Raw genomic sequence first — 25,866 nt, forward strand, 5'->3', positions numbered from 1 at the left:
CAGATTGTCCAAAGAAAAAACTTAAACTAAAACCAAATGTTCCTTGTGATATTCATTAACAGGATAATAATTTTTGTCCATGAAAGTACAAGAGACAAGGATCTTGGAGGTTGCTTTAGCCCTGGTAAATTACTGAAATGTGCATTAGCTGTGTTGTAAAACTTCACAGTGTATTTTAAGAGGGAGGAAAAATCTGTTTTATTTATTCACTTTTCAACAAATATTCTAACCAACCACTGTGGAAAGAGAGAGCATGTAATTAAGATTTCATTATTTCTTTACAGTGTATAGAGCTTCACTTGTTAGCGTGTTGTGAGCTGTTACGGACTGACAGCCTTAGCTCAAATGTGCTTGTAGTGAACACCACCATGAACATGTCTGTCTTGAAGACATTAGCCAAAAGAGGCCTGGGGCTGATTGCTGTTGATATTTTGGTGTCATATTCCCCACACTAATCCTGCAAATAGGATTGCTCTGTGTGATGTGCAGCCCTGTGTGACTGAGCACAATGATTTGAAATAATTCCCATCTACTTTGCTGAAGATTAGCTGGAACAGACCATCGCTGGGAAATGAAAAAGCTGTATCTTTTTGGAAACTTTGGGCTGTGTAACTGGCCTTGATCTGCATGTTCATTTTCCAGAATATGCACAGATCCGAAGCAGTGTGTAGCCCTTCTTGAATGTTAGTGTTGGGGGTTGCAGCTCTGTTGTAAAAGAGCAAATTTCTGACTCTTTGATGAATGTTTGCCTTAAAGGTAATGTTTGTGTGAGAACCATGCCATTAAAAGGTGGCAATTAATTAAAAGTTGTTCCGCAGTCCCAACCATTAGAAGATGCCCTTGCAGCATTTAGAGCAGAACACTAATATTGCACTGTAGGGAATCCCTGTACTTTCAGTAAAAAAGAAAGTTAAGGATGAAGATTTTAATGTGTAATTAAGGCTGCAAATACTAGTTTAACTGCTTGTTTCTGTGTCAAAAAAAGAGGAACACACACTACCAGTGGTTAGACTAATTAGTGAAGAACAAGCTAGATTAGAGAGGAAATTTGTATGAACTTAATAATGATATCAAAGCTTTTGCTAAAGCTGTGATTTTATCATATGATTGCTTTACACACACACACACACACACTTTTTTTTTTAGCTTTGCTATTTGGGGGAGTGGGATTAGAGGCCGCTTTACTGCGGTAGACAATCTGAAAAGAATAAATGAAAACTGCCGCTTGCCAGATTCTGAAACGCATTACAGCAAGCGTTTCCATCTGCATTGGTTGTATATTCCCTTGTCAAAGATGACAAGCAGAAAGAGCAGTGCCAGAATAAGATGGAGGGAGAAGGTCTTTATATTTTGGTGGCTTAGCAAGAACGACATTATTGCATAATCATATTGTATAATGTGATGTGATATGAATGTATTGTGACGTATTTATTAATGACTGTATTTCTGTACCTCTACATGATTCCAAGTAACCTTTAGCTATTTGAGAGAAAAGCTAAACGGCTATACTGTGAGGGGAGATAAAAGTACTTTCAAATGCGAAACCTGTACTGTTAAGAAGGAAGCAAACTCCCTAAGTGTATCACAGTAAAAAAAAAAAAAAACAACTTTGAAATATAAGTCGTACCTGAAAATAAAGGCAATTGAAGTCCCCTGTAGTTTTGACAGTAACTCGGCAAAAAGGGAAAGTTCTCCCAAGCAATGAACTGCAGATGGGGATTTACCAGGGGACTAAAGGGGCTGTTCCCTTCCCTGAGGACCACAGTGGATGGTGGGCTGGCCATGCCGCAGCACTGCCTCGAGCGGCTGTATTCAGCACCCGTCATCCAAGCTGGCTCGTGAATTTGAGGACAGATGAATGCCCTTTCTAACTAGAAAGGTGACAGAGTAGGAGAACTGCTTTGCTCTGCTTTCTTTACTTGATGTTAAAAATAACTGTTGTTACTTTTTAATTTCACTTCAGGGCATTCTCTGGGTTTTCGTGTGTTTACAAGGAACCCTATGGATGGGGTAAATGAAGAAAGCTTGCACAGCAAATTCCAGCTGATGACTTCATAGAGTTTTCCTCTAAACATAATTTTCATTTGTAATTATTTGAAGTGTTTTGGTACAATTATTTTGCTAGTTCTGACAGTGGAGAAAAATAAATAAAATGCAACTGTTAGAAGTTTCTCTGGGTGAAGTGACTTTGGTTTTCATCCCTTTATAGATGCTGCTCTACTGTTATTTTCATTTCTGGTGGTTTAATTTTGCAAGGCACTTCCTCTTTGCTGTATAGGTTTTACCTGATAGAGAGTAACACTGTCTTTGTAATTTCAGTAATGTTACTCAGTAGTCTTTGTGTGTCATTTTGAAAACAAGTGTATTAATAGTGTTTCTATTTGGATGTAGATACATTTGCCTCATTATTAGTTTATTTTCCCGATTCTTACCTTTGCAGGGGTAACATAGGGCGTAAACCACTACGGACACAGAAGACCTTGTTAACATGGGCAGACAGTTTTGACTTCTTTCTATGGCTGCATGCAGCCTCTTTACTGTCTGTGAGTCATGGCCAGGGGAATCCTGTAGTAAGTTCTCTAATTTTAGCAACTAAAAGCATCTCCATGCAGCAATTTTTGCATTGAAATTAATTTTTTTTTACATTGCTCAGGATTGTTCTTACAAATTTTATTTTTGGGAAAGAAAGTAAGAGTTTGGCACAGAGATCATGGTGAAGTAGTTAATTGCTTATTTCACCTTTGAGTTGATCTGGGCACCTTGAATGAAATAAAATAAAGATTACATTCTGTGTGTGATCATTGTGCTCTGTTGTTGCCTGTAATACTTTGTTTCCAACCCTTGCAAAGTATGACTGTGGAACAGTGTTCGGCCTTTTCATTCTGTACCATGCATGTTTGAAAGCACTTAAAGATACAGAGATTCCTGAATAAGTTATTGCAGAGCAAATTATGATTTTGTTGAGTTGCTCTGTGCCTCGGTTTCCCTGCATGAACTATGTGAATTGTATCATCTGGGAACTGTGCAGGAGTGCTGAGAGTGACTGGAGTAGTGTTTGTACAAAGCTGGGATAAGAGAAGGCATTAACTATGAGGCATATGCTTTCATGCAGGGGAAGAGTCTGGATTTTTGGTTTTTATTGTCACATGTCAAGACCAGTTAATTTTTTACAAATTTCAAAGTCCAGGAGTGATGTATTGTGAAGAATGAATGACCGTATCATTCATACTTGCAAGACCTCATAGGAAGCTCTAACTATCCACTGTCAGTGTTCATTCTGATACATGAATGATGATGTAGTATTCTGTATCCTTTGTGTTCTTGCCTTTAGGTGTTCATTTCAGTGATGGAAGACAAAGTGCAGACGCATGAAATAATTACACAGCAAGCTTGGCTGGAGCCTGTCAGTCTGTGTCAAGCTCCCTAGACTTCTTGAATCTCTAAATTGTTGAGCTCTTTTGCTGATTGTTGCATTCACTGTTTGGTGTTAAAGTCAAATGTGCTCTAGAAGTGGCAAAAAATACCCTAGTGTTTTGATATATTTTAAGTCAAAATTTAATATCTGTGTCCAAAATAGCACTATAAAACTGACCTCCCCTGAAGCCAAAAACCAGGCTCTTCTTTCCTATTTTACATGCAGAACCTTCTTTTATTTTGGCTTTTGCATTTTGACAGTTGATCAGCATGGATGATGCTTTTGCTCATGACGAATTTGTATGTGCCTGTTAGAGGGGTCTTATAAAAAGAGCCTTTTGTGAAGCACTGAAAGACAAATCAAACTTGGATCTAAATTTGGAGCTAATGAGCTACGTGGCAGACTCATAGTTTGAAGAATCATAGCCATATCTAACAATACTTTATTAGAAATAATACCTAAGTTTAAACACTTACTGCTTTATAACTTTTATGGTTCAATTTTAAATTTAAGTTAAGAAAAGAGAGTATTGGGCTGATTAGCTGAATGTCGGTGAGGTGTATCGTTAGCAATTAACCCATAAATTTGAAAGTTTAGGTAATAATTCCTGATTGATAATCATTGGTTTGGTGTTTCAGTTCCTGAAGTGCGATCTGTCTGCTGGGTGCACTGAGTAGACCCTGTAGCTCTAATTCCTCCAACTATTCTTCTGTCTGTTTATTCTTCAGGTACTGCCTCTGCTAACCCTCTGCCTGCTGCAGCTTTTTGTATCTTCTAGTCAAGTAGGCATTAATGGAAAAGTCTGCTGTGGCAGTGGGTGCTCCAGACTCTCACCTCTGAATTCTCTTTGATTTCTAGTTGGGGTTTGAGTTGGAGGGACCCTGGGAGACGATCTAGTCCAGCCTGCCATGCAGAGATGGTCTTTTGTCACAGCTAGATCAGATTAGCCGTGATCTTGCCTGGCTGAATCCTGAAAACCTCCAGGGATGGAAGACCACACTTGCAGTTGTCATCAAAGCAGCTCATCTGCTTCTAGAGGTCCAGTTAGCGCTGTTCTTGTGTAAACAGGCCTGCTGAAAACCTGTTCTAAGGAGTGTTTGAGGCGGGGTGGCTGATGGAGAGAGAAAGCAAGTATTTTTTTAGAATCTACATTGCTACTTAATGTAGATTGTAGTAGCTTGTTTGAAAAACAGACAGTGAGAAGCAGATGAGTTAACTAAAAGGAGTACTCCAAGGAGGAGTGATTGGGATTTAAAATAATATTTGGGGGTTTTTTTAAATCTAAAGGTTGGCTTAAAAGCAATTTATATGTTGATGCTTCCATGATCCTTTCTACTTTGAAAGTTGTTATTCATTTAGACAAAAGGTTACTTCTTCAACAACATGATTTTACAGCATGATATACGATAAGCAGATCTAATGCTATCTAATCGTAGGTATTTCTGAGGAAGTGAAACAAATTTCTTGACATGACGGAGCAATGGTGGCTCTCAAATGCCACTTTAAAATGAGCTTGCTGACAGAAGATGCCAGGTAGAACTACTTTAACATGTGATTATGCTTTTAAAATGAAAATTTATTTTCAGTGCAAAGATAGCAACTTTAACATCACAGACAGAAAATCAATTATAATTTTTGCTAGTACAGCTAAAATATTATCTGCTGCTACTAATTTCTTTTTGTTGTTCTACAGTTGCTGCCTTCCCTCTGTTTTTTTTATTAAGTCATCAATGGGGAGAGAAATTCTGATATTGAAGCCTGAGTGTTGTAATATCCTTCTTTCTCTCCTATGATGTACTTTTGCATTTGTCTACAGTACCGTGGTTGAATTATCTGTTTTCTTGCTTATATGTATTTAAGCCACTTAATCTTTATTGTGTCATAGGCATCATCCTCTACCAGCAACCTCTTGTGCAAGCAAACCCCTGTTTGCTTTTGTTACTAGTTGCTTCGTTAATGTGTAAGTATGTACTGGATCTTAAAGATCTGCATTTTGCAAATCTCTCGAATACCTTCTGCTAAAGTTCTTCTCCACACATCTTAAAATGCTAGTAAAAACAAGGTACATAGAGAACCTGGTTGTTGGATGGCCCTTAGTTTTCAGGCTGTTTAAAATATTTCCTTCTCTGTGAACTTCCTCTGGTTGGCTGTTTCAGCAAATTTCAAGAAATGAAGTTTTTCTCTCTCACATAAAGTCTGTTCAAATACTTAACTGCTTTCACTTTCAAATCCTAAATAAGCATTTCATATCCATCTCCTGAGTGTGAAGGATAGAGTATATTGAGAGAAGTTCAGCTCTGATTTGAGCATAGAGCCTTGCCAGGTGTGTCAGCACTGATGCAGTGCGGCATGTGAGGATGGAAAGTGCTCCCTGACTGCCCTGTGATCCTGGGAAATGTATGTACATACACATATTTAAGCTAATGTTTTAAGATTGGGGGTTTTTTAAGCCCTTGAAAAGAATAAAATGAGCCCTGTGTTTTGTTTGCCCATATTTTCTGGTTTCTGCTGTTGCTGACTTCGCACTAGGTGCAGCTTAGGAAGAAGTCTGTTTTCAGTGTAATGGGATGGGTTGCAGAAAGCCAGTCAAAGCAGCAAACCTCTCAGTAGTGCAGCTGAAGATGTAACTATAACTACGTTTGATTTGTTTTCAGTCAGACTTTTTTCGGCTTTCCCATCTTCATGTTTCCTTTTCAGATATGTTATGTGATGTTTGTCTCATTGTGTCTTTTGCCAAATAGCCCTTGATTCTGTTGTATAACTGGTATTTTTGTCTCCTTCTTAAAAATAACCTATGAACAGCTATTAAGAATGTGTCTGGCATTAGATCAATGCAAGTGTATTTTGTTTGTGTTTTGAATCTACAGAAAACTTGATGATTGCAATTAGGCAAAAAGTGAAGAATAATGATTAAACAAAAGTCAAATAGAGAAATGCGTGTCAATGCAGTGAGTAGTGAATGCACAGTGAGCATGAATGGAGAGCTCCCTTGAAACATCCGCAAATCCACTGATATTTGGAAATATAACTGCAGGACAGTCTTTTGAGGTGATAGATACCATTTGGTAATATTCTATCTGTTTCTGTAGGGCTTCAACTGGTTGACTCTCAGTAGCTACATGTTAGCTAATTAATCATATAATTTGCTGTCATGTTACTAGGTGAACCTATATCCCGGTAGCAGCATGAATTTGAGATAATGGTTTCCTAATGATCGAAATAGCCCTGGCCCTCATGGTTGACTTCAGCTTTCCCTCTGGTTGCTTTTAGAAAAATCTTTGATACGAGGTTACTCTTAATTAACGTTCTATCTGCTAATACAGGTAGTTTGCACCTGTATGTATCAATATAGCTGAGTCCCATGCTCTTCTTTATACAGTATATTTTTAATTAAAACACCATACTACAATAATACATTGGTATATATTGTACATGTGTTGGATATCAAACTATTCTGTAGCTTTTACTCTGTGATGAAGCAGAGTTTTGTTTTGTTTTTTTAATTTGGTATAGGTTTTTGTTTATGCTGTCATCACACTTTTTCCTACAAGAACACAGAGCTTTCTGTTGGGTGGAATATTTCAGAAGATTTGGCGAGAGAGTTTTTAATGAAAAAATTACTGAGCTGTTTTTCATAAGAAACCTTTAAGCTTGCACAGTGTAACTATGTAATCAGCCATCACAAGAAAAGGAAAAATATAAACAGAAAAGGTAACCTTGCTTAAAATACACTGTCATTTATCTCCATATTTAAAATTTTGTGTGTGTGCAAGGAATGTCTTTAGTTGGTGTAAAAATCTAATTAAATCTTCTCATGATAGTGATTCATAGCTGACCCTCTCTTTATTGGAGCACCATATTAGAATAATAAACCACTCCCTGCTGAGAGGCACTGTCGCTGACAGACAGGCGAGACACTTGGGCTGCTGATTAGAAAAGGTTGATCAGGCTGGTGTTGTCTTCAGAGTCTGCAAGAAACCTTTCATTGTGCCTTCTGTAGCAGACCCTTTGAGATGCTCTTTGGCAAAGTCCGAGTTCTTGCCTGTGACCATGTACAGTCCCATCCGGTGCAATGCCACTCTTTAACGTTACAGAAGGCAGTCTTTTTTTTTCTCTTTTTTCCTTTTTTTTTTTCTCTTCTTTTCTTTTTCCCAGTTTCTTTTTTTCCCCTGTTTCCATCCTCAAATTCTATGTTTCTTAAATCTGTACCTATTTACTATTAGAAATTATGTGACAATTGGGAATTTCTTTACTTTGGGTAACCAACTTGATGTTCCTTAAAATAACTTGCATTTTATAAGTTTTGAGCTCGATATTTGTGAAGTGGATGCTTAGAATTAGATAAACGTATCTAGGAGCAAAGCTAGGCAGTGTTAATAATTGTGTGTATTTACCTAAGTCGATCTTCATGCCTTGTTTTTCATTTAGGCAGTTTTCACTGTTGGTATGCTTACATGAACAGAAGTGTATTACATTTTAATAGGCTGAACATTTCTCCCTGATAGCACCAGACACAGTAGTTCTAAAGGGGTTGTCCTACTTCAGATATACTTGGTATAAAAAGCTGGTTTATGGTTTATTTTTTTAGGGAAGCTTTGCAGGTAATGTAAAGCGATGCAAGTACAAGAATATACTTACGAACAGAACTGTATTTGCTTACCGTGGTGGTTCTCTGGCTTTAGTCCAGGTTCCAGCCTTGCGAAGTGCTTTAAACTCTGCTCTGCCTGCTCTGCACAGTGGAGGAACACAGGCAAGGCAGAGACTCCAGTGTTTAAAGAGCCACAGTGAACATAAAGTCCGTCTGATCTTCACTGGGGTTGCGCACTGATCCTTGTGTGCGAGGGGAAATAACATCAAATGAGAGGGAACCTGATCACAAGAGTGGGAAAATGGCCAAAAAGGGGCAGCAAATTTCTGCAGTCACTTTGCTGAGGTGTCTGGACTGTGTTTGGCAAGCCCAAGAATAACTGCCATGATAAGCCCTTTCCTTTAACCAACTCTGTTGTTTAAAGAGGAATTTTTTTCAGAGCATTTGTTAAGGGGAATTAGCCTTCCTCTACCACACTGACTTTCAGTGGAAGCCATGCAATGAATTTCCATGAGCCCTATAAAAATCCCAACCTAAGGAACAGCTTGTCATGGTGGAGGAAGAAGTGATGAAAGTGTATTTTTTAGAAAATAATATTTTGAAGGGCTTCTCTTTCCAAAATGTTTGTACTGGGAGGGTCTTGAGTTCATAAATGTCTAATCGTACTTGTCATATGCAGTCTTCGTACTGCAGTATAGAGACGACCTTGAAGGAGTCTTTTGAGAAACCTGTGAGTTTTAAGATAGATTTTTCATCTCTGTAGGTATCACAGGCAGATCGAAATACTTGGTCAGAGTATAATCCTGAAGAGGCAAAATCAGGACTAATTATCAAATTGCCTCAGGAAAACTTAGTGGGTGATCGCAGAAGTTGAAATGGGTATTTGGTAAAAGTTTGTGTAATAAATTGCACTGGGCTGTACAAGCGATCATTTGTTGCGGTATTTCATCTTTTTTGTGTTTTTTTTCTTCGCCTTTACTTCCCTCTTAATTACAGAAGAACAAATTGGTTTTAAGTGTCCTCAAAGGCTGATATCAAGTATCCTGAGTACCCTTAGAACTGGTGTTATTAAGACTTGTCTGTTTTTACCATAGTTTATAATTTTAATAAAGCACTAGGTCTTGAAGTGGGTGCTCTTTTTGAGTGGCTGCTTGAAGTCTATTGGTGAGACCTAAAATTTGAGTCTTTACTTACTAATCCCATGTATTCCAACATCTTGTTCTATAAGAATACTTTAATTTTAAAGGAAGAAATTAGAAATACAATAATAATAATACATCACTGAGGACTCGAATGAAATGAGGCCATTTTTTTTAATGCCTTCATGTCTATGATGGAGTTTTTTGGTTGTGCTTTGTCTCTTGGCTAATTTGCTCCTTCAGGCACTTCTGTTGTTCTCTAAGTATGCTTAGATGTGAGCATGGTTACAAGCTTCAGAAATCTACTTGCAAAATACAACAAGAGGCCAGTGCACGTTCTAAGGTAATAGATAGCATTGTGTCTTAGCTTGGTTCTGTAGGAGTGAAACTATTTTGCATAAAAGTTGGGTATCTTCATCCCAGTAACTTCTAACAGGTCATGAAACATTAGGTATGGTAGCGTCAATAACCGTACAAACACCCTACGTGCATTTAATAATGAAGACTGAAGCTCTGATAAGCATGCTGGTGCCTGCATTAGATGCTGACACGACAGAGGCAGTAAGATATTGTGGTGTTAGCTGAAGTTAAAAGAAACATATGGTAAGGATGAGAAATTCCAGCGAGACAGCTTTCCAGAGTACTGAGCCATTGCAAATGTGAAGAATGTTTTAAAACCACATACTGCCTGCATGCCATCAGAATGTGATTTAAGTAGAGGATGCTTTTTTTTAAAAGCAGAAAATATCAAGGCTTTGCTAACTTAACTGATACAAACAAACCTGTTTTAAGAAACAGTCTGCTCTGATCTCCTGTTTTGATGTTAGCCATGCGCCAGAGGGTTACATCCTTAGTTCTCCCTTCCTCCTACCCTCTGGAATTTGTGTTGATTTCTAAGGTCAGACTAAGTTCTGGGACTTGATGTGCCTAACATAAATGATCACTAAGAACTCTTCCTTCCAGCAGTGCTATTATATGGTCAAGCATAGTGTATAACAAGGTCTAGCTGTGCAAAACATAGTATGTTTCCTATTCATCAATCTCTCCACCCAAAGGTAAAATCTCGCTGCTTTTGAGAGGTATAGAATACATAATGGGTATCATGCATCATCTGTTGCTTTTCATAAAAGGAGGTAAGTACTGTAATTTCGGCTCTGTTGAGGGGGAAATAAAGCACAAAGAAAGAAAGTGAGAAGACTTTGCTATTGAAGTAATTCTTCAATAGCAGAGCTGAAAAGTACATGTTATAAATTACTGAATTCTAGCTTTAAAAGAGTGAATTCAGGAATGAAAGCGTGGAGTAATTTGCAGCATCAGGATCCCATCAGGCAGTCAGTCCACACGACGGGACCTTTCCCATCTGCAGGGAGCCCAGTTTACTTTGGGAGTCTGGCTGGGCAGGTGGACCAAAAACCAGCTCAGCCCGTTACCTTTTCTAAAAGCAGGACTGAACTTCATGTGTTGTTTTTGAGGCCTTTGCCAAAGCACTGTCTGGTGTTTGCTGAACATCAGCGTGTCACAGCTTAATCCTCTCCCTCGCTCCATGGCTGACTGGTGAGTGCAGGAGAGGTGGTTTCACCTTACAGTGCAGACCCAGGCAAGCTCAGGTGAACTCTGCTCAACTGCAGGTGGTGGAGAGGGTGGGGATAATCCATCTCTCAAACCCCGTGGCAGGGAAATGTGTGTAGTTTGTGCAGACAATTTTCTGTAAAGGCCGGCTGCCTTTACAGAAGAGATTCTCCATCTCTTGGCTTGACTTTCTTCTGAGGACTTCTGGCACAGCTTTACTGTATGAAAACATGTATCTGCATGTGCAAATTTAGGCTAACAGGTGGGGCACAAATTGCTTGATGAGTTAGGAGTAATTCAAGAACCATCTTTGTAGCTAAACACTGATGTAATAATTCTGATTCTCATCCAGGCCCCTGAAAATTACTGTTGTTAGCATTTATTGTTGGGCTGTGGAGCAACATCTGCTTTCATGAAGAAGTGGAAATATAAACAATATGTATGTTCTGTGAAGTGTTGCATCTGAAATTCTATTACTAATGAGGCTGCATAGTTAGGGAGAGCTGTTTTTTGTCTCGAGGTATGTATAAAGGAGTTAATTTTTTCCATAAAGCACAGACTAGTAACAGGCTCAGACAAGATTCTAGTGATGACTGTAAAGTAGATGCATGCTTGTTTTCTTAACCAGATTTCACACGTTCTGATATTCATATTCCCCTCTTGATTATTGCTGTGAATTAAAGGCAATTTGAAGAGCGTTCCACATAACTACTAAAAAAGCTATTTCAGCAATATAATAAAATATCTGTGGGAATTTGACTGCAAGGTCTCTATTTGTAACTTAAAGTTTTCCATATTAAAGGTACGCTTTTTAAGGTGGTGCACTGGAATTTGATATTATGAGCAGATGTCTTTTTGCGCTGTCTTAAAAAACAAGCTATACACTGTCAACATGTGAGCTTTCAGAGTGCATTAGAGGTGATCATATTTAATGTAAATGTGTAGATGCTGATTCGGGGCAGGTTTGCATCTCATAAGCATTCAGCATGAGAACCTGCATGCATTTGTAGCATCACTGTCAGCTCATACTTTTGAGGCTATTCCTTGCAGATTTACACCATGTTGCTTATCAGTGGATTCACAGTAGCACTGAAGAATTTGGAATTGTGTTTGTATAAACAATGCAGTATAAGTAACACATTTTACCATAACAATATTTTATTGTTGTAATAGAATGATCCCAGTGTACAGTATTCCTGGCCCATGATGCATGGCCCCGGCAGGAATTGTGCTGGCACACAGCGTGTGCAGCCACACAAGGAGCTGAATCATTAAATGGGTTTAGATTTAAACTAATACGTTTTTCTTCTTTTATTTTTTTTTTATTTTAAAGCCAGATCGGTTGTGTGATCCAGCTCTCCCAGCACAGCACAGTTGAGGGGGCTGTATGCCGCAGCATGCGGGAGGGGATGTGTCAGTGCCTTATGTCACTATTGGTGCTGCAGCTTGAAAATTGTTGAATCACAGCCTCAGGTTTTGAAATGTCTTTGTAAATTCAACCCTTAAACATTCTCTCTTGGCTTCTAGAGAACTGTCCAAACGACTTCACATGCATCCTTAAGTGCTGTACCAGGTTTGGCCTTTTGTGAGTGAGAAGTGCAGATGGTTAAGTGTTTGATACAGCTATATGTGCATATGCTTTTGAAGCAGACCACCCTGTGTTTACATATAAACACTTCTAGACTATTTAGGCACATAACTTAATCTTTTGCATCCACTCAATAATGAAACTTAATTCCTCCATGACCGAAATAACATCTCCAGCAAAGTTGAAAACAAGCTAGCTTGGAAGAATGAATGGAAAGCTGCCTTCTTTCAAGTTTGGAGCTGAATCTTTCAGCACTTTCAGTTGTGCATCGTATTAGTTGTCCACGGCAGGGTAGGGAGGAGTTAGGCATGAACCTTAGCAAATCTGTTCCTTAGGACCTTTGTCGAAGGTTTCTTAGCAAATTTGTTCCTTACAATCCACGCATTCTGGCTTGCTTCTTCCCACACCTGTGGATTCATATTAGCAAGACACTCCAGTGCCAAAACTCGCTCAAGCTGATCATACGTTGTAGCCCCAAGACTGAAGAACTCTGTATAACTCAAGAGACTCAGGTTTGCCCCTTCTGCCCTCAACTTACCTCATGGTAGTTAGAAGACAGTCAGTTATTTGAAAGAGGTAACATTTTTCCTTTATAACGTATTGTGAATAAAGATTTCACAGCGGGAAAGGAGGCATTGAAGGAGTAGCAGAAGACCAAGTTAGTGTGCGGATGAGAATGGAACGGAAGGAAACGCGAAGAGCCAGGAGGAGCCTGGCTGGAGTCTCCCACCAACAGAAACTTGGAAATTGGGTGAGAAGAGAGAGGAAACCACTGAAGCTGTTCGTTCAGAAAGGACAAAAGGATAGTGTTAATAGCTATAAGAGAAGACAGCCTGGCAAGGAAATTTATAGCTGGAGGAGAAGTTGGTCAAAACAAGAAAGTGATTTTAGAACCAGGAATCACGAGCATTTTTACAGAGGTTCTAGAGAAGAAAAGAGCCAGAGCCTGAATTAACAACTAAAAAAAAAAAAAAAAAAAACCAAAAAAAAAAACCAAAAAAACCAAAAAAACAAAAAAAAACAAAGCCTGTGGAATTTGGGGAAGAGGCAGAGACTTCCAGGATTGAGGTACAAATGTCATGGATTGTGCCAGCTGTCTAATTTAGTCTTGAGACTTGAAGTCGCTTTCTCAGCGTGAGAGTTGTTGAATTTCTTTTCACGCTTTTCATTGCCTATCCAAGCAGGAAGTGTCATCTCACAAAAGCTGGCAGAGGTCACTGTTTTAATAACTACTGTTAATTGATGCTTCTGAAAAGCCTTCTATCAACTTGAATTTGCTACCTGCAGAGACTTGCTTGAATCAAACAAAAACTTTTAATTTGTTGATTAATAAATCACAGTAGAACGGTGACTACCTCGTATGTTTTAAAATACAATATTTCTCTAATCAAGTTGCCTGAAAACTATTTAGTATCTTTATACCTAAAATCCTGCCACTGCTAAAAGCTTTAAGCTACATATTGAGCCTGGTTCTGCAAAAAATAGCTGTTACATAGGTCTTAGTAGAGCGCAGGCAGGCTCTTTGCACCAATGACTTTATTAGCGAACACTGCATATGTTAGCAAGAGTCTGCAGGGCCGGCCCATACTTCTGAAATACCAGACATGTGGAAAGAAATTATTAGCTGTGTTGAAAATAGTAACTGAAAGCCAAAAAAAAAAAAAAAAATTCTGGGAGCAAGTAAATACCGTGCTAATAAGTGAGAGAATATGTGGAGAGTTTCCCCTTTGCTGTCCAGAATATCATTAATCCACATTCAGTAGAATCGTAGAGTTTCTCTTCATCTCATATCTGTTGTTTTCCACTGAGTGTATAGGAAAAATTACACTCTTTGATATTACAAATGTGTATTTTTTTCCTCTCTATCTTTTTCTCTGTCTCCTTAAGATCATTTAGCAAAATTTTCTTTCTTCCAAAGGACCTCCTCAGTAAATTATTGTTAATACCTATATTTCTGATCTTTAAATTGTTGTGTTGAGTGGAAAAAATGAACAGCATGCAACTTAAACACTGTGTGGGATAAATGCTATTTAAATCTTGTCTAAGCTGTTAAACCTCACACTAACATTGGATCACTGGATCTAATCCAGTAAAAATAAAAAAAAAAAAAAATTAAGACAGGTCACATCAGAGAACTAAGCCATCTGTCCAGTGTGGAATTGAAAGGAATTTATAATGAATTACTCTTTTGTATTACTGTCTTTTGGGGGGGCCTTTGTGTGACTCAAAGCGATGTTACAAGACCATTTATCTACAAAGGTGGTTCCTGAATTATTTCTACCTTGTCAACCTGATGTTTTAGTATGAAACGTCTCATTTGGCATTTTGCATAACTAATTAGTCCCTTATAAACAGTATTTTCTAACTGGCTTCAAAAGCGTCTTCTGTCTGTTCCAGGCATTGTTCCTCTAATTCTAACTAAAGGATTTATGTATATGCTTGTTGGCAAAATGGTAGAGAGATTTTTCAAATAGTATCTCCGTTGCTTTATTCTGGTGTTGATTTTTCTGCATGTTTGTAACAAGACTTCATTCGGAGTGTAGCATTTTGAATTACTTTTTGTCTTTGCTAATGTTCATGAAGTAGATTGTTATGTTCTCACTTTTGCAGTATTAATATAGCATGTTTGTAGAAAAAAGTGTTCTACTACATTAAAATGAAAATAATGATTTATAGTGTTGACAGCCTTGGCGAGCATCTGATGTCAGGTCTGATCTTACTGGCTGGTTGTGTTGCACATTCAGATGCATGCCCCTGAATGATACAATTATCATTTTTTAAAATAAAGATTTTCTGTCAAAAATATAATTTTAAAACCTCCTTAAAAATCATGAATCTGTGTCATGAAGGAGAGAAAGAGGAGAAAAAATGGGAGAGGGAAGTTGGTACAAACCTGCTATTAAAGCTGCTTTTAAAATCCTCCCTCTGACCAGTAAAATTACATTAGCAAAATTGCTTTAGCATTTGATACGGTTTAATGATCGGAAGTCCTGTTGGTGAAGTCTGTTGTTCTTTTCTGACTAGGATGCATATGCGTCTGGATTAGGATGCAGGTATTGATGAAGTTACTTGAAGCTTCTTTGAATAGAATGGGACTAATTTAGGATGTTGCAATTCTAAGGTGTTAGTGTGTTGGTTTTTGAGGCCTAGAAGAAGAAGTAAGATGGAATTCTGTCTATAAGGAGTTTAAATACTGTGCTGTAATTGAATGTGGGGATTATTGGGAATTATCTTTTGCAGTTGTTGCCTGTCTTCAGACGTTTTTGAGCATTCTTTGCGTGATAGGGAAGCCATGGGGAGGGAGTTTGTCTAGACGCTCTATTCACCCCTTCATAGGTGGAACAATGCCGGTTCTAGGACAAGAGGAGAAGCTACTACCGTATAATTTCAGCTTGTATTTAATTCTGAGAATTCCATGAATTTTTTCTATTTTTTTTCTGAAGATATGCCAAATACTTGAGCAAATCTATTTCATTTGCTTTTCCCTGCTTTGCATTATTTCTTCTGGGTTTGTAAATGCTCATTCCAACTAGCATCTTTTGTAAGTAGGAGAAAACTGAGATGTGGTAAGTACCTTAAAAGTTAGACGTGCTTGGTGGCAAAGTAAAATTAGACCTTTCTCCATCCTTAAGTGCTACGCTTTTTTGAGACTGTGTAAGAGGTTCTGTAACATAAATAGGATCTATCATATTTTTGAGCTAAAACTGATTGGACAGAGATGTCTAAATTGTGACTGCTTATTTTGGCACTAAATTAATATATTTCACTTCTGCAAAATAAGTTCCAGACAGCAGCTTTTTCTCTGACCCTATTTCCAGACAGCCTCAGGAGTGCACTTTATCTTGTCTTTATTATATGTTCTTCAGTTTTCTCTAAAGTCGTCACCAGTTACACTTTTACATTACTGCATCTGATTTATCATATCCATCCCTTCGCAAGATGTTTTACCAGATGTCCTCTCTGAAGGGCGTATCTGTAGAAGAATTTTGCCTTAGATTAGGTTGTTTGTCATTGTATATTTGAGGCTACCATGTAGTCAGGCTAATTTAGTAATTACATCTGCATCTTTGAAGAATCCTTCTGTTCTGATGAGTCCTCAGGAAACCCTGATGTCTCTGTCTGAAAAAGGCAAAGGGTCGAAACAGTGTTACGTATATCAATGCTCGTTTATCATAATGGTCTTGGATTTTCTCTGACATTCTTTTGACTGAGAAGAGAAGGAGAAGGCTACCTGTGTGGATGGTCCTGATGGAATTGCTGAGCCTTGCCAAAGTAAAACACTGTATTTCCTGAAGTGTCTGGTTTCAATTTTCTTTTTTTGTCAACTGACTTGTGAAGAGTGGTACAAAATTGCCAGGCTTCTAAGCCCAAATCATCTTAGTAACGCATCTTTAAGTTCTTTCAGGAGCTGGTTGATACAAATTAGAAGATTTCTGTGTTGCCCTATGTGTGATTTCACTTAAAAGGAAGACTCTTACAAGCTGCCTTTGAATTCCCTGTTCTGTCTTATACTGCCCAGGTAGTAGAAGGTGGCAGTTGGGCTTGAGTCAAGTTTTAAGGAACACAGTTAAGACAATTTTTACATGTAAAAAATAAACAGATCTAAGAAAGAGTTGAAGAATTGGTTACCTCCAACCAGCCTGGATCACATTTTCAATGAACAAAGTACTTGTCCCCTGGGATTTTTCAGAAGGACCTAAGCAGATTAAATGCATGAGTTGAACTGTTGTTTGTATGATTTAAAATTACTTGAATTTTCCTTCCTTAACACATGTAGACTGTGTCAGTGTGTAAGCAGCCTTTGTTTTATGCAACTTCATATTTTGATTGTTTTATTGCCCAAAGCTTGGAAAATTAGAAAACTTAAATTCTGCAATAATCTGCATTGTAGTGTGCAAGGCAGTAAGACACAATCCTAACCACAGAATCTCTCCTTGCCTGTTCCTCAATCAGCCATCTCTATTCACACGCAAGTGATAGCCAAATTTATTTGCAGAGCCCGGAGTAACTGCATTTACAAAACAGTATAAACGCTCATGCTGTGTTTAAAAAAAACAAAAACAAAAAAAAAAACCACACAAAACCCACCACCACAAACCATATGGGATTCAGTAATGTTTAAAGTTAGTTAGGTGCATACTGTTGGTGTGTAGCTTACTCATCCTGAAGCAGTCTTACGCGTCTCCTCTTTCACCGTGCTAAGGAAGTTCTTGGCTTATGGCTGTTCTGACCTTGCTTACCAGCAAGCAGCTGCTAGTGAGCCATTCAAGTGAATGGGGAAGGTTTCCCGGATTAAGATTTTTAGGCAAAATTGTCATAACTAATTCTATTCTTTTTTTACTTTTAAAAGTGGGCTGACTTTTCCAGCTGTGTAAGTGCAGCTTTCTTGATTTTATTTTATTTTTTTCTGATGATTTTTAATCCCTTGCAAAATAGCAGTTGGAGCATAGCACCTTGTTGTTTTGCGTTTGGGTTTTTTTTAGGAGCTAACAATAGAACTTAATAACTTTAAAGAGCGAGAATTCAACATTTTTTGCCTTCTTTTAAGCAAATTAAAGGGAAATAATTAGGTATTTCAGTTTTACTGTTAGTCTAACTGGGGCAACCGATTTTTCCAAAATATTTTTTCAGAGCACTTATGTGGGCTAGCATGAAAACATTTTATCAATAAATTCATTCACGAATCGGTGATCAAGTTGCAGAGTTTGTAGATGCATATGATAACACGGCAGTAGTGCCCCTCCGTCTGCATCCTTCGGGAGAACTGAAAGTGGTACCAAAGGACAGATTGATGCACGGACGATACAGACTGCCGTGTAAACTCGGCTAAAGCAAATACTGTGCATTTTAATGTGTCCAGAGGAATGGCTGAAGGATGTGAGACATGCCCGTGGGATGGGGCGATGTGTCCTGGGGAACAAGGTCTCTGAAAGGAAGTTTTCACTGTTAATGGATGTCAGTTCTTAGTACGACACCAGGGAACCGTGACAAATGTGCGCCGGCTCCCTTTGGCCTGCGTAAGCAGGGGGATTATACCCAGCAGGAAGGATGTTATTTTACCTGTCTGCTTGATCACCTCAGAGAAACTCCTGGAATGTGCTAGCCAATTTTAGAGTCACCAGTGCATGAAATAAATGGGAAAGATTCAGGAAAAAAAACAACCCTATGAATAGTTTGAAGACACTGAGAAAATCTCTATTTGTTTAGTTCATCAAAGAGAGGGTAAGGAGGTGACAACCTATTATTTCCTACCCAGGAAGAGTAATTTTGGTAATGTATCCTTCAACTCCTGGAGGCAAAAGTATAGAAATACAGTGGCAAGAGTTTGAGACTGACAGATTTGGTCTAAAAATTGAGTGTTTGTTTTTAAGGGCAGAGTAATTAATTTTAAAAACCACTTAAGTAGGGCTTTGGTATGTTTCCTCTTATCAATAACTTTTTGAATTATGCTCGCTTGCATTTTTGAAGAATATGCAGGTACTAAGGAGAAATAATTCAGGGAAGTCCTGTGGACATTGTTAAAAAGGAGTAACAATCTGAGTCTGTGGCACAGAGCGTCTGTGATAATTCTTTTGTTTTGGTTTGTTTGGCAGATATGTTGATGACGTCATCAGTCGGATTGATAGGATGTTCCCTGAAATGTCTATCCAGCTATCCCGGCCAAATGGAACCTCGGCAATGCTTCTGGTAAATTGGATTATTTAATCCCTTAAGATGGATTTCTTAAGGGATTAAATTACTGTTCCTAAAATGCAGGTTATTAAACTCTTTTTTTTTTTTTTTCCCCAGAAACATACTATTCTTCATTCGTAGGATCCTTCTTGCTCTTAGGCAAATGAGTAATAAAAAGAATTTCACCTTTAAATGAAAGATCTATTACTTTTTATTGTTAAATGTGATTGCGGAAATATGACTGCAAACTCAAATATTCACTGTGTTTTTCAGCAGTCTTGGCAATGAGTGAGTCTTAATCATGATAATTAAGAAGAAAGAGTGGTGGGAGGAAGAAAAGGAGGAGGAAACCAATGTGATTTAAAGTTTTTCACATTGTTCTTGGGTCAGTGAATTTCTGCTATATGATGAAGTTAGGAATTTGCCTTTGAAGTAAATGAACAGCAGAGGCTGGATTAGAGATAAACAAATCCAATACATTTGACTTATTTCTGCATGACCAAGCAAGATTTCATTCCAGAAGAACCTGTTGTTCACATCAATTTTCACGGGCAGCTGTTGTGCTTACAGTAAGAGAAGTCTTTAAAGCTTTTACTCAAAGACAGCAATGTGGAAGTGGAGTCTGTAGCATGGCAGTTGGGTGCTGATTTTCCTCTTGTAGGGTGAAAGACAGCAGTCGCATCTTTTGCCAGATTCTAAATAAAACTAGAAAATACACTGTATACACAGGTGAAGAACTGGGACCAAATCAGTCTTTTCCATCTTGGATTTCTCATGTCACTTCCTCTTATTTTTTCCTTTCTCACATAGGCTATTACAACAGGCTTGGGTGTAGTGTATATGTGAGTATATTTGTTTCCAAGCAAATTGTAAAATGGATCTGAAAATCAGATATTTTGTGAAGACAAAATTGTTGAGTCAATATAAGTCAACTTTAGGATTGCTCCTCAGATTTTGTATTGTTATTAGTTTGTTGACTTTAAATCACTATTATGGTTAGATTTTTGCCTGTTGTTAATTTCTCTGTAGTGAGTATAGCTGTGATTATATTTAGTTTTAATTAATCGACTGTCTAACATCCCAGTATTAACTTTCTTTGAACAGCCCCAAATTTGCAAGAGATTAACTGAGTCAGAGCTTAAAATAAACAGCTGGCATTAAAACATTTAATCTGCAATTGTTGGATTCACCAAGTGGAACAATATATTCCAGAAAAGAATTGAATTCATCAGTGAAGTTTTAAGAAGCTATAAGTCTTGGGAGCTTTTGGATTTCTTCTTAAGCTGACTTTAACTATTTTGGTATAGAAAAATGTCTGGTTTTACTTCCTTGCTTTACCCTTTGCATTCTCTTAGAGCCCCTCTTGGCATTCAGTAGGTGCCTTCCACTTCTAATGGCTTTTCGAGGTCAGAAAATCTATGACACTTTTCAAGATTCAGGGACAGGTAGGAAATTAGGTAAATTATTTTGGGTGTGACTGATTAGGAGTAAGGTGGGTTGGAAGAGAGGTAACTGTAAAAGAAGCCCCTTTTACAAGCAGTAGTAACTTAGTGAATTCCACGTTGCAGTTGCTCTCAAAATCAAGGACATTGTTGTTGCTACAAGACAGCAGTCCTATATTGAACCAGTGGTGTGCATATTTTCCTTGGATCAGAGATCAGAAAGATTGGTTTTTGAGTATTTTTGTATGTGATTGTGTGATGGGTTTATCATTTTTTCTTTTAGGCAGGTTTTCCCCTCTTTCCCATCTGTCTCAGTTGATGTTGCCAATATGGCACTTTCCATCTGGCCCTGACTGCTACAAAAGCTTTTGCTGTTTTCAGCCGCAAGTCGTTCAGCAAAAGGTGCTGCAGGATGGGCAGTGTGAAGAGCACCTCCCCCAGAAGAAGGGAGGTTTCTTCAGTACTTGTGATTTCTCACTCTGAACTTATCCCAAGTTAGATTTGGAGTTGCTCCCTTGCAGCAGCGTGGTTTACTACTGTACCAAAGGATTCAGATAATGCTTATTTTATTTAAAAATATTTCACAACCATACTGTTTGCCCAGAGTTAATTAACTAACTTTCTAATTTCAACCACTTTCATTCTTGGACTGTTGAAATCATACCTGTCATTGCTTATGAAGGTCTTTGATGCAGAGGTCTAGTTAGTATATTAAAACATCCTTAAACACAATCATTTAATTTACCAGAAAAAACATGTATTCATCTTCAAAGGCACTGGTAAACAGTATACATATTTTAAGAATGTGTAATGTTTGGAAGGAGATGGGGAAGAAGGGAAAGGGCGTGCCTGTGAGATTCTTTGAAACTTCAAAATAGCTGGAGACTTTGCCAAATAAATCATCTTCAGGACAAAAAGACCTAATACAGAAAGCTTCAGCCCCAGACTGTACAACAGCATGTGCACATGGAAATCAATCTATGTCCTTAGCTGTAGAGGTGGGACTTTCACAGTCTAAGGCTCATCCAGTGTTTAAAGAGGAATAATTACCAGCCTGCTGGTCTATTCTAACTGGCGAGTAACCTTTGTGTTAAGCTGAGTTCTCCCTAACCAAGGTACAGCTTTTGCATAAGCTGAGAATTTTAAGCAAAGAGGGAAAATAAATTCTTCCTGAGAGCATAAATGCTGTGTCTTGAAAGGTTGCTACCTCCTAGTCCTTTGAGGTTACTGCTTCCTCCAGAGAGTAAGGAGGGGTTTTTATGCTTTAGATTTATACACAGCAATTGTACCTCATTAGTCTGGATTTATGCTACACAGACCAAACACATAAATAATTTAAACCTTCCAGAGCTGTGTGAAATCCTCAACTGATTTTAAAAGCAGTTTATCATGGCATTTCAAGGTGCTGTTTAATCCCAATCTTCACTAGTGATTTTTCAATTAATCTTTTAATCGTACTATGCATCAGAAAGACTAAACATAGAATTCTATCAGCTTTAATAACAGTGTTATGCAAAATTAATTTCCAGCAGCAGCAAAGGGAACTGTGGACTCCTTAAGGTTTTTGTGAGATTTTTTTGGTCAAATGCCAAGAATTGTAAATAGATAAGCTTCATCTCGTGTGTTAAGAAAACATGAACTGATTTTTAATCAATGAATAATACCTAGATTTTTGCTGGTTTTGAATGATTAGTTGTATTCCTAGATAGACATTTTTCCTACCAAAATAGCTTGATGTTACGATTATTATATGATTGTTTCACGCACGTTTCTGTTATCGAAATTCAGAATATTTTTTTCTCAGTGTGAAACAATTCCTGTGTACAATTCATTCATTAATATCAGAAATATTTTACAAACCAGTAAACATTAACCCCACTTTTCCAGTTGATAAATGGGTCATGTAGCTAGCCAGTCCCAGTTAGATATAGAAACTTATTTTCTTGTCTTCATCTGGGAACTACTTTGTCTTTAAAATTTTTTGCCTCCCCAGTTTTTGTAAAGCTGTATGAAAGCACTACTGTAGAAGTTACAACCACTGGGTAAATATTTTTACAGATAATTGAATAGTTTTCTGTAATTTGAGCTGTTTCTAAAGGATAATGATTTGTGTAACTTCTAATTTGAAAAATTGAATTGTTTCTGCCAAAAAAAGCTCATGGCAGAAATAATGATTTCTTCTTTTCATGTTATCTTACAAATTTTTGATAATACATTAATTTTATAAATTGATACTGATGTCTAGGTTTTTAATAGGTATTTCAAATAAAAATATGAAATACATTTTTATACAATTTTATTCGTTGTCCATAAAATCAGACACATTTACATTTCAACTTTCAAATCTTGTTCCAAGAATTTTAAACAGTCTGATCATATGGAATGGGGCTGTATTAGTTGCAAATAGGCTAGACATCTGTTCGCTAAAACAGAATAATTTCTTCTGTCTCATTTTTGTTTATCAGTGTTTTACATAAAATCGTTATGATCTTCTGTTGGAAAATGGATTCTGAAATTTATTCTTTACCCATTAGGAAATGCTACCAAACTGATTTTTGTTCAAGAGATGCTGATCTTGAAGACCTGGGGAGACGGGGGGGAAATTTGCCAAGTGACTTGAAATTAGTATTTATGTCACACTTGATTGGAAACAATTTGATGTTCTTCATTTCAAAACAACCTCTTTTTTTCCAAAATGCTTAGCATGTAAGCGTTCCTCCTTACCAGTCTGGTGGTTGATTAGGAAACCAGTCCACAGGAGGCACTGGATAAAGGTAGGCATGTTCATGGTAGGGACAGAGATCTGATGATCACATTTGGCGGCTTAGGCACCTCATTTTAGGCACATGGAATGAATATTCATTTAGGGATTTGCTCTCTTGGAGACACTAGCTAGGTTTTGGTGTTTGATGGAGCTACCAAGATGTTTAAGGGCCTCTTGTGTGAACTGGATCTTGAAGAATCGCTTCTGAGCTCATAGTGGGATTGTTGTGACTGCAGTGGCTTCACAGATTGTCACTTAAGATTGAGAACCGGCATTTAAAAAGCATTACACCAGCATTTGAGGTCACGTAAGCAGAGGGAGAATGTCTTGAATCAACCAAGTGTGTGAGCGGGGTGTGGCAAGTAAATTGTAAATTATTCTCTGCTTGTCAAATATAAGAGTGAGGAAGGGGCTTTTGATGGGAGAGTGAGAGAGAGTAGAAAAAGTAGAGAAAGACCAGCAAGAAATTTCCTCAGCTTTGCTCTCTGCACAGGGTTCTTGTGACCCAGGGTTGCTGTCCAGTCCCAAAAGTTCACAGTTCTGTCTGTGTTGATACTCCCGTGGATTTATATTCTGCAAGATCAGACACCGTTTTCATCCTGTGAAATTCCTGGTGTGCTGTAATTTAGAATGAAAAAAGAGACAGAATCCATTTAATCATCTGTAGCAATGCTGTGGGCTAGGGTGACCCTTGCTTAAGTGTGACTGGCCACTGGCAAAATCTGTCTTTTAACCTCTGAACAATACTCTAAGCCCGTTTTGTTCGTCTTAGTTAGAGAATATGCTCTGTTACTGAGGGAGGGTAACAGCAGTGCATCCCTGATATGGCAAAATCATTTGAAGCCCTTCATTTATGTTGACTTTTTATCATGCACTATTGCAATTAGGTTAGACTAATGAAAGGTAAATTCCAGCCCTTACATAAAAAAAGAAATCCTTGTAAAGAACCTAATTAGTATGATTGTTTATTTAGACTCTAATGGCTTAATTGCATCTTATCTTGCTATTTACAAATAGACATCATTAAAGAATAATGAGCGTGTGAGGGAAAGCGCAGCATTCATATCAGCAGCAGATGAGACGTAGGGGAAAAAAAAAACCCAAAACTAGTTGAAAGTCTGGGTGGGATTATTTTTTACTTTATTTTTAATACACAGCCTTATTTTTCAGTATTTATAGATATGATTTCTAGGCATTGTACTGCTTAGTAAGACAGATACATGAGTGGGAGGACAAGCTTGTGGCTGGCTATATGGCAAGGAGCAGGTGTCTGGCCTTTTGCTGGAAATAAGTATAACTTGATTACACCTCTGGTTTGATGTTGCCTTATTCTTTCCTCAGGTAAATAAAAAAAACCTCATACAAACTTGTGCTCCTTTTTATACAAGCAGGGAGGTACCCATGTTAACTGAAAATAATGTTTTCTTTCCTATAGCTCTGCATTGCAGAGCATCTGCAGCTCAAATCAGCAGCAAATTCCCTGGGATGCTGAGAAGAAATCTGGAGCTTTGGGAATTTTTTGCAAAGTGTTGGTGCTTGGTGTTGTCAGCATACGTTTTCCTAATGTGAAACTTTTAAATAAATCTGAAGAAAGAATGTTTCTTAATGCATTTTTTTAATTGTTTATAAAAGGACTTTTCATGTGGTATCAATTTCAGTGAGGAGGCAAAATTAAAGGGGGGACGACTTCAAGCTATTTCCTCCAGGCAGAATTCTGGCATGGTAAATTAATTTTGATCCTTTTCATTTTGTAAACTCATTTTGACCCTGATTCTGACTTATTTGGAGAGGTACGTACTTCTTTTCCGATCAGAGGTGATGTTAAATGGGAACTTTTTTAGCAGTCTTACAAAAAATATCTAAGCCATTCTCAGTGATTATTCTGTTTCCCCCTCCCCCTTTCTTGGCATACAGTGTCTGTCATATGCTCTTTGAGAATTATCTTGGTGATAGACAAAATATTTTTAAAACTGGGATATTTCAAGAAGATTTTTATTTTATGTATCTTTGTCAGAAAAAGCTGCATAATATTGCAGATCTCAATCAGCTGCCTATCCTACCTTCTTCTGGAGGTTGCCATTTTAGGAAGCAGGGGATTTATGAATAACTTAACTGTCTGTATTTAGTATACTTTAGTTAAAAGGAAGTTAGAAGTACCTTATTATACAGACCAAAACAGAAGCTACAGAAGTATTTAACTTGCAACTGTTCCATTTTCAGCTCACAGAACTGTGGGGCTTTTTTTTTCATTCATATTAATTGAATTTTAAAGTGACCTTGTACATGTATTGATTTGAATTAAAATTTTCTGCATCAAGGACAAGTTGGCATATATCCTTCAGGCGAAATATTAAAAAGCCAAATGCTGTCTTAACAGGATATCGACAGAAGAAGTTGAAATTTAATAGGAAAAGTTGGCTTAGAAAGGAAATTGTTTCCTTTTTGTCACAATTGAAAGGTATCTTTTCCATGTGATGAAAGAAGTTTCTTGCAGTTGCTATCTGTGGAAATGCAGGGACATTTTAGTGCCCATTAAAAAGGGACCATCTGGGTGGGGTCTTGACCTCTAGGAGGAGAGACCTGCGCTACTGGAGCTCAGAGTAGAACTATCAAATTGCTTTTTTACCAGAGCCATTAGGTTTTTATTACCTTCTTTCAGGTGATCTGTAGGGACACAGTTGTATGACTA

General features: G+C 37.7%; 1 protein-coding gene across 1 annotated transcript in view; it reads left to right on the forward strand.

Moving 5' to 3' along the window:
* MED27 (mediator complex subunit 27) overlaps nucleotides 1-25,866 on the forward strand; it is a gene marked incomplete at its 5' end in the record, with an annotated part of 57,364 nt that overhangs the window by 9,506 nt on the left and 21,992 nt on the right. The window contains one exon of the mRNA XM_010288566.1: nucleotides 18,893-18,986. Coding sequence (XP_010286868.1) covers nucleotides 18,893-18,986 — 94 coding nt within the window. The remainder of the gene's footprint in view (nucleotides 1-18,892; nucleotides 18,987-25,866) is intronic.

This window comes from Phaethon lepturus, unplaced genomic scaffold (genome assembly GCF_000687285.1).
Source record: "Phaethon lepturus isolate BGI_N335 unplaced genomic scaffold, ASM68728v1 scaffold10896, whole genome shotgun sequence".
NCBI classification, from domain to species: domain Eukaryota; kingdom Metazoa; phylum Chordata; class Aves; order Phaethontiformes; family Phaethontidae; genus Phaethon; species Phaethon lepturus.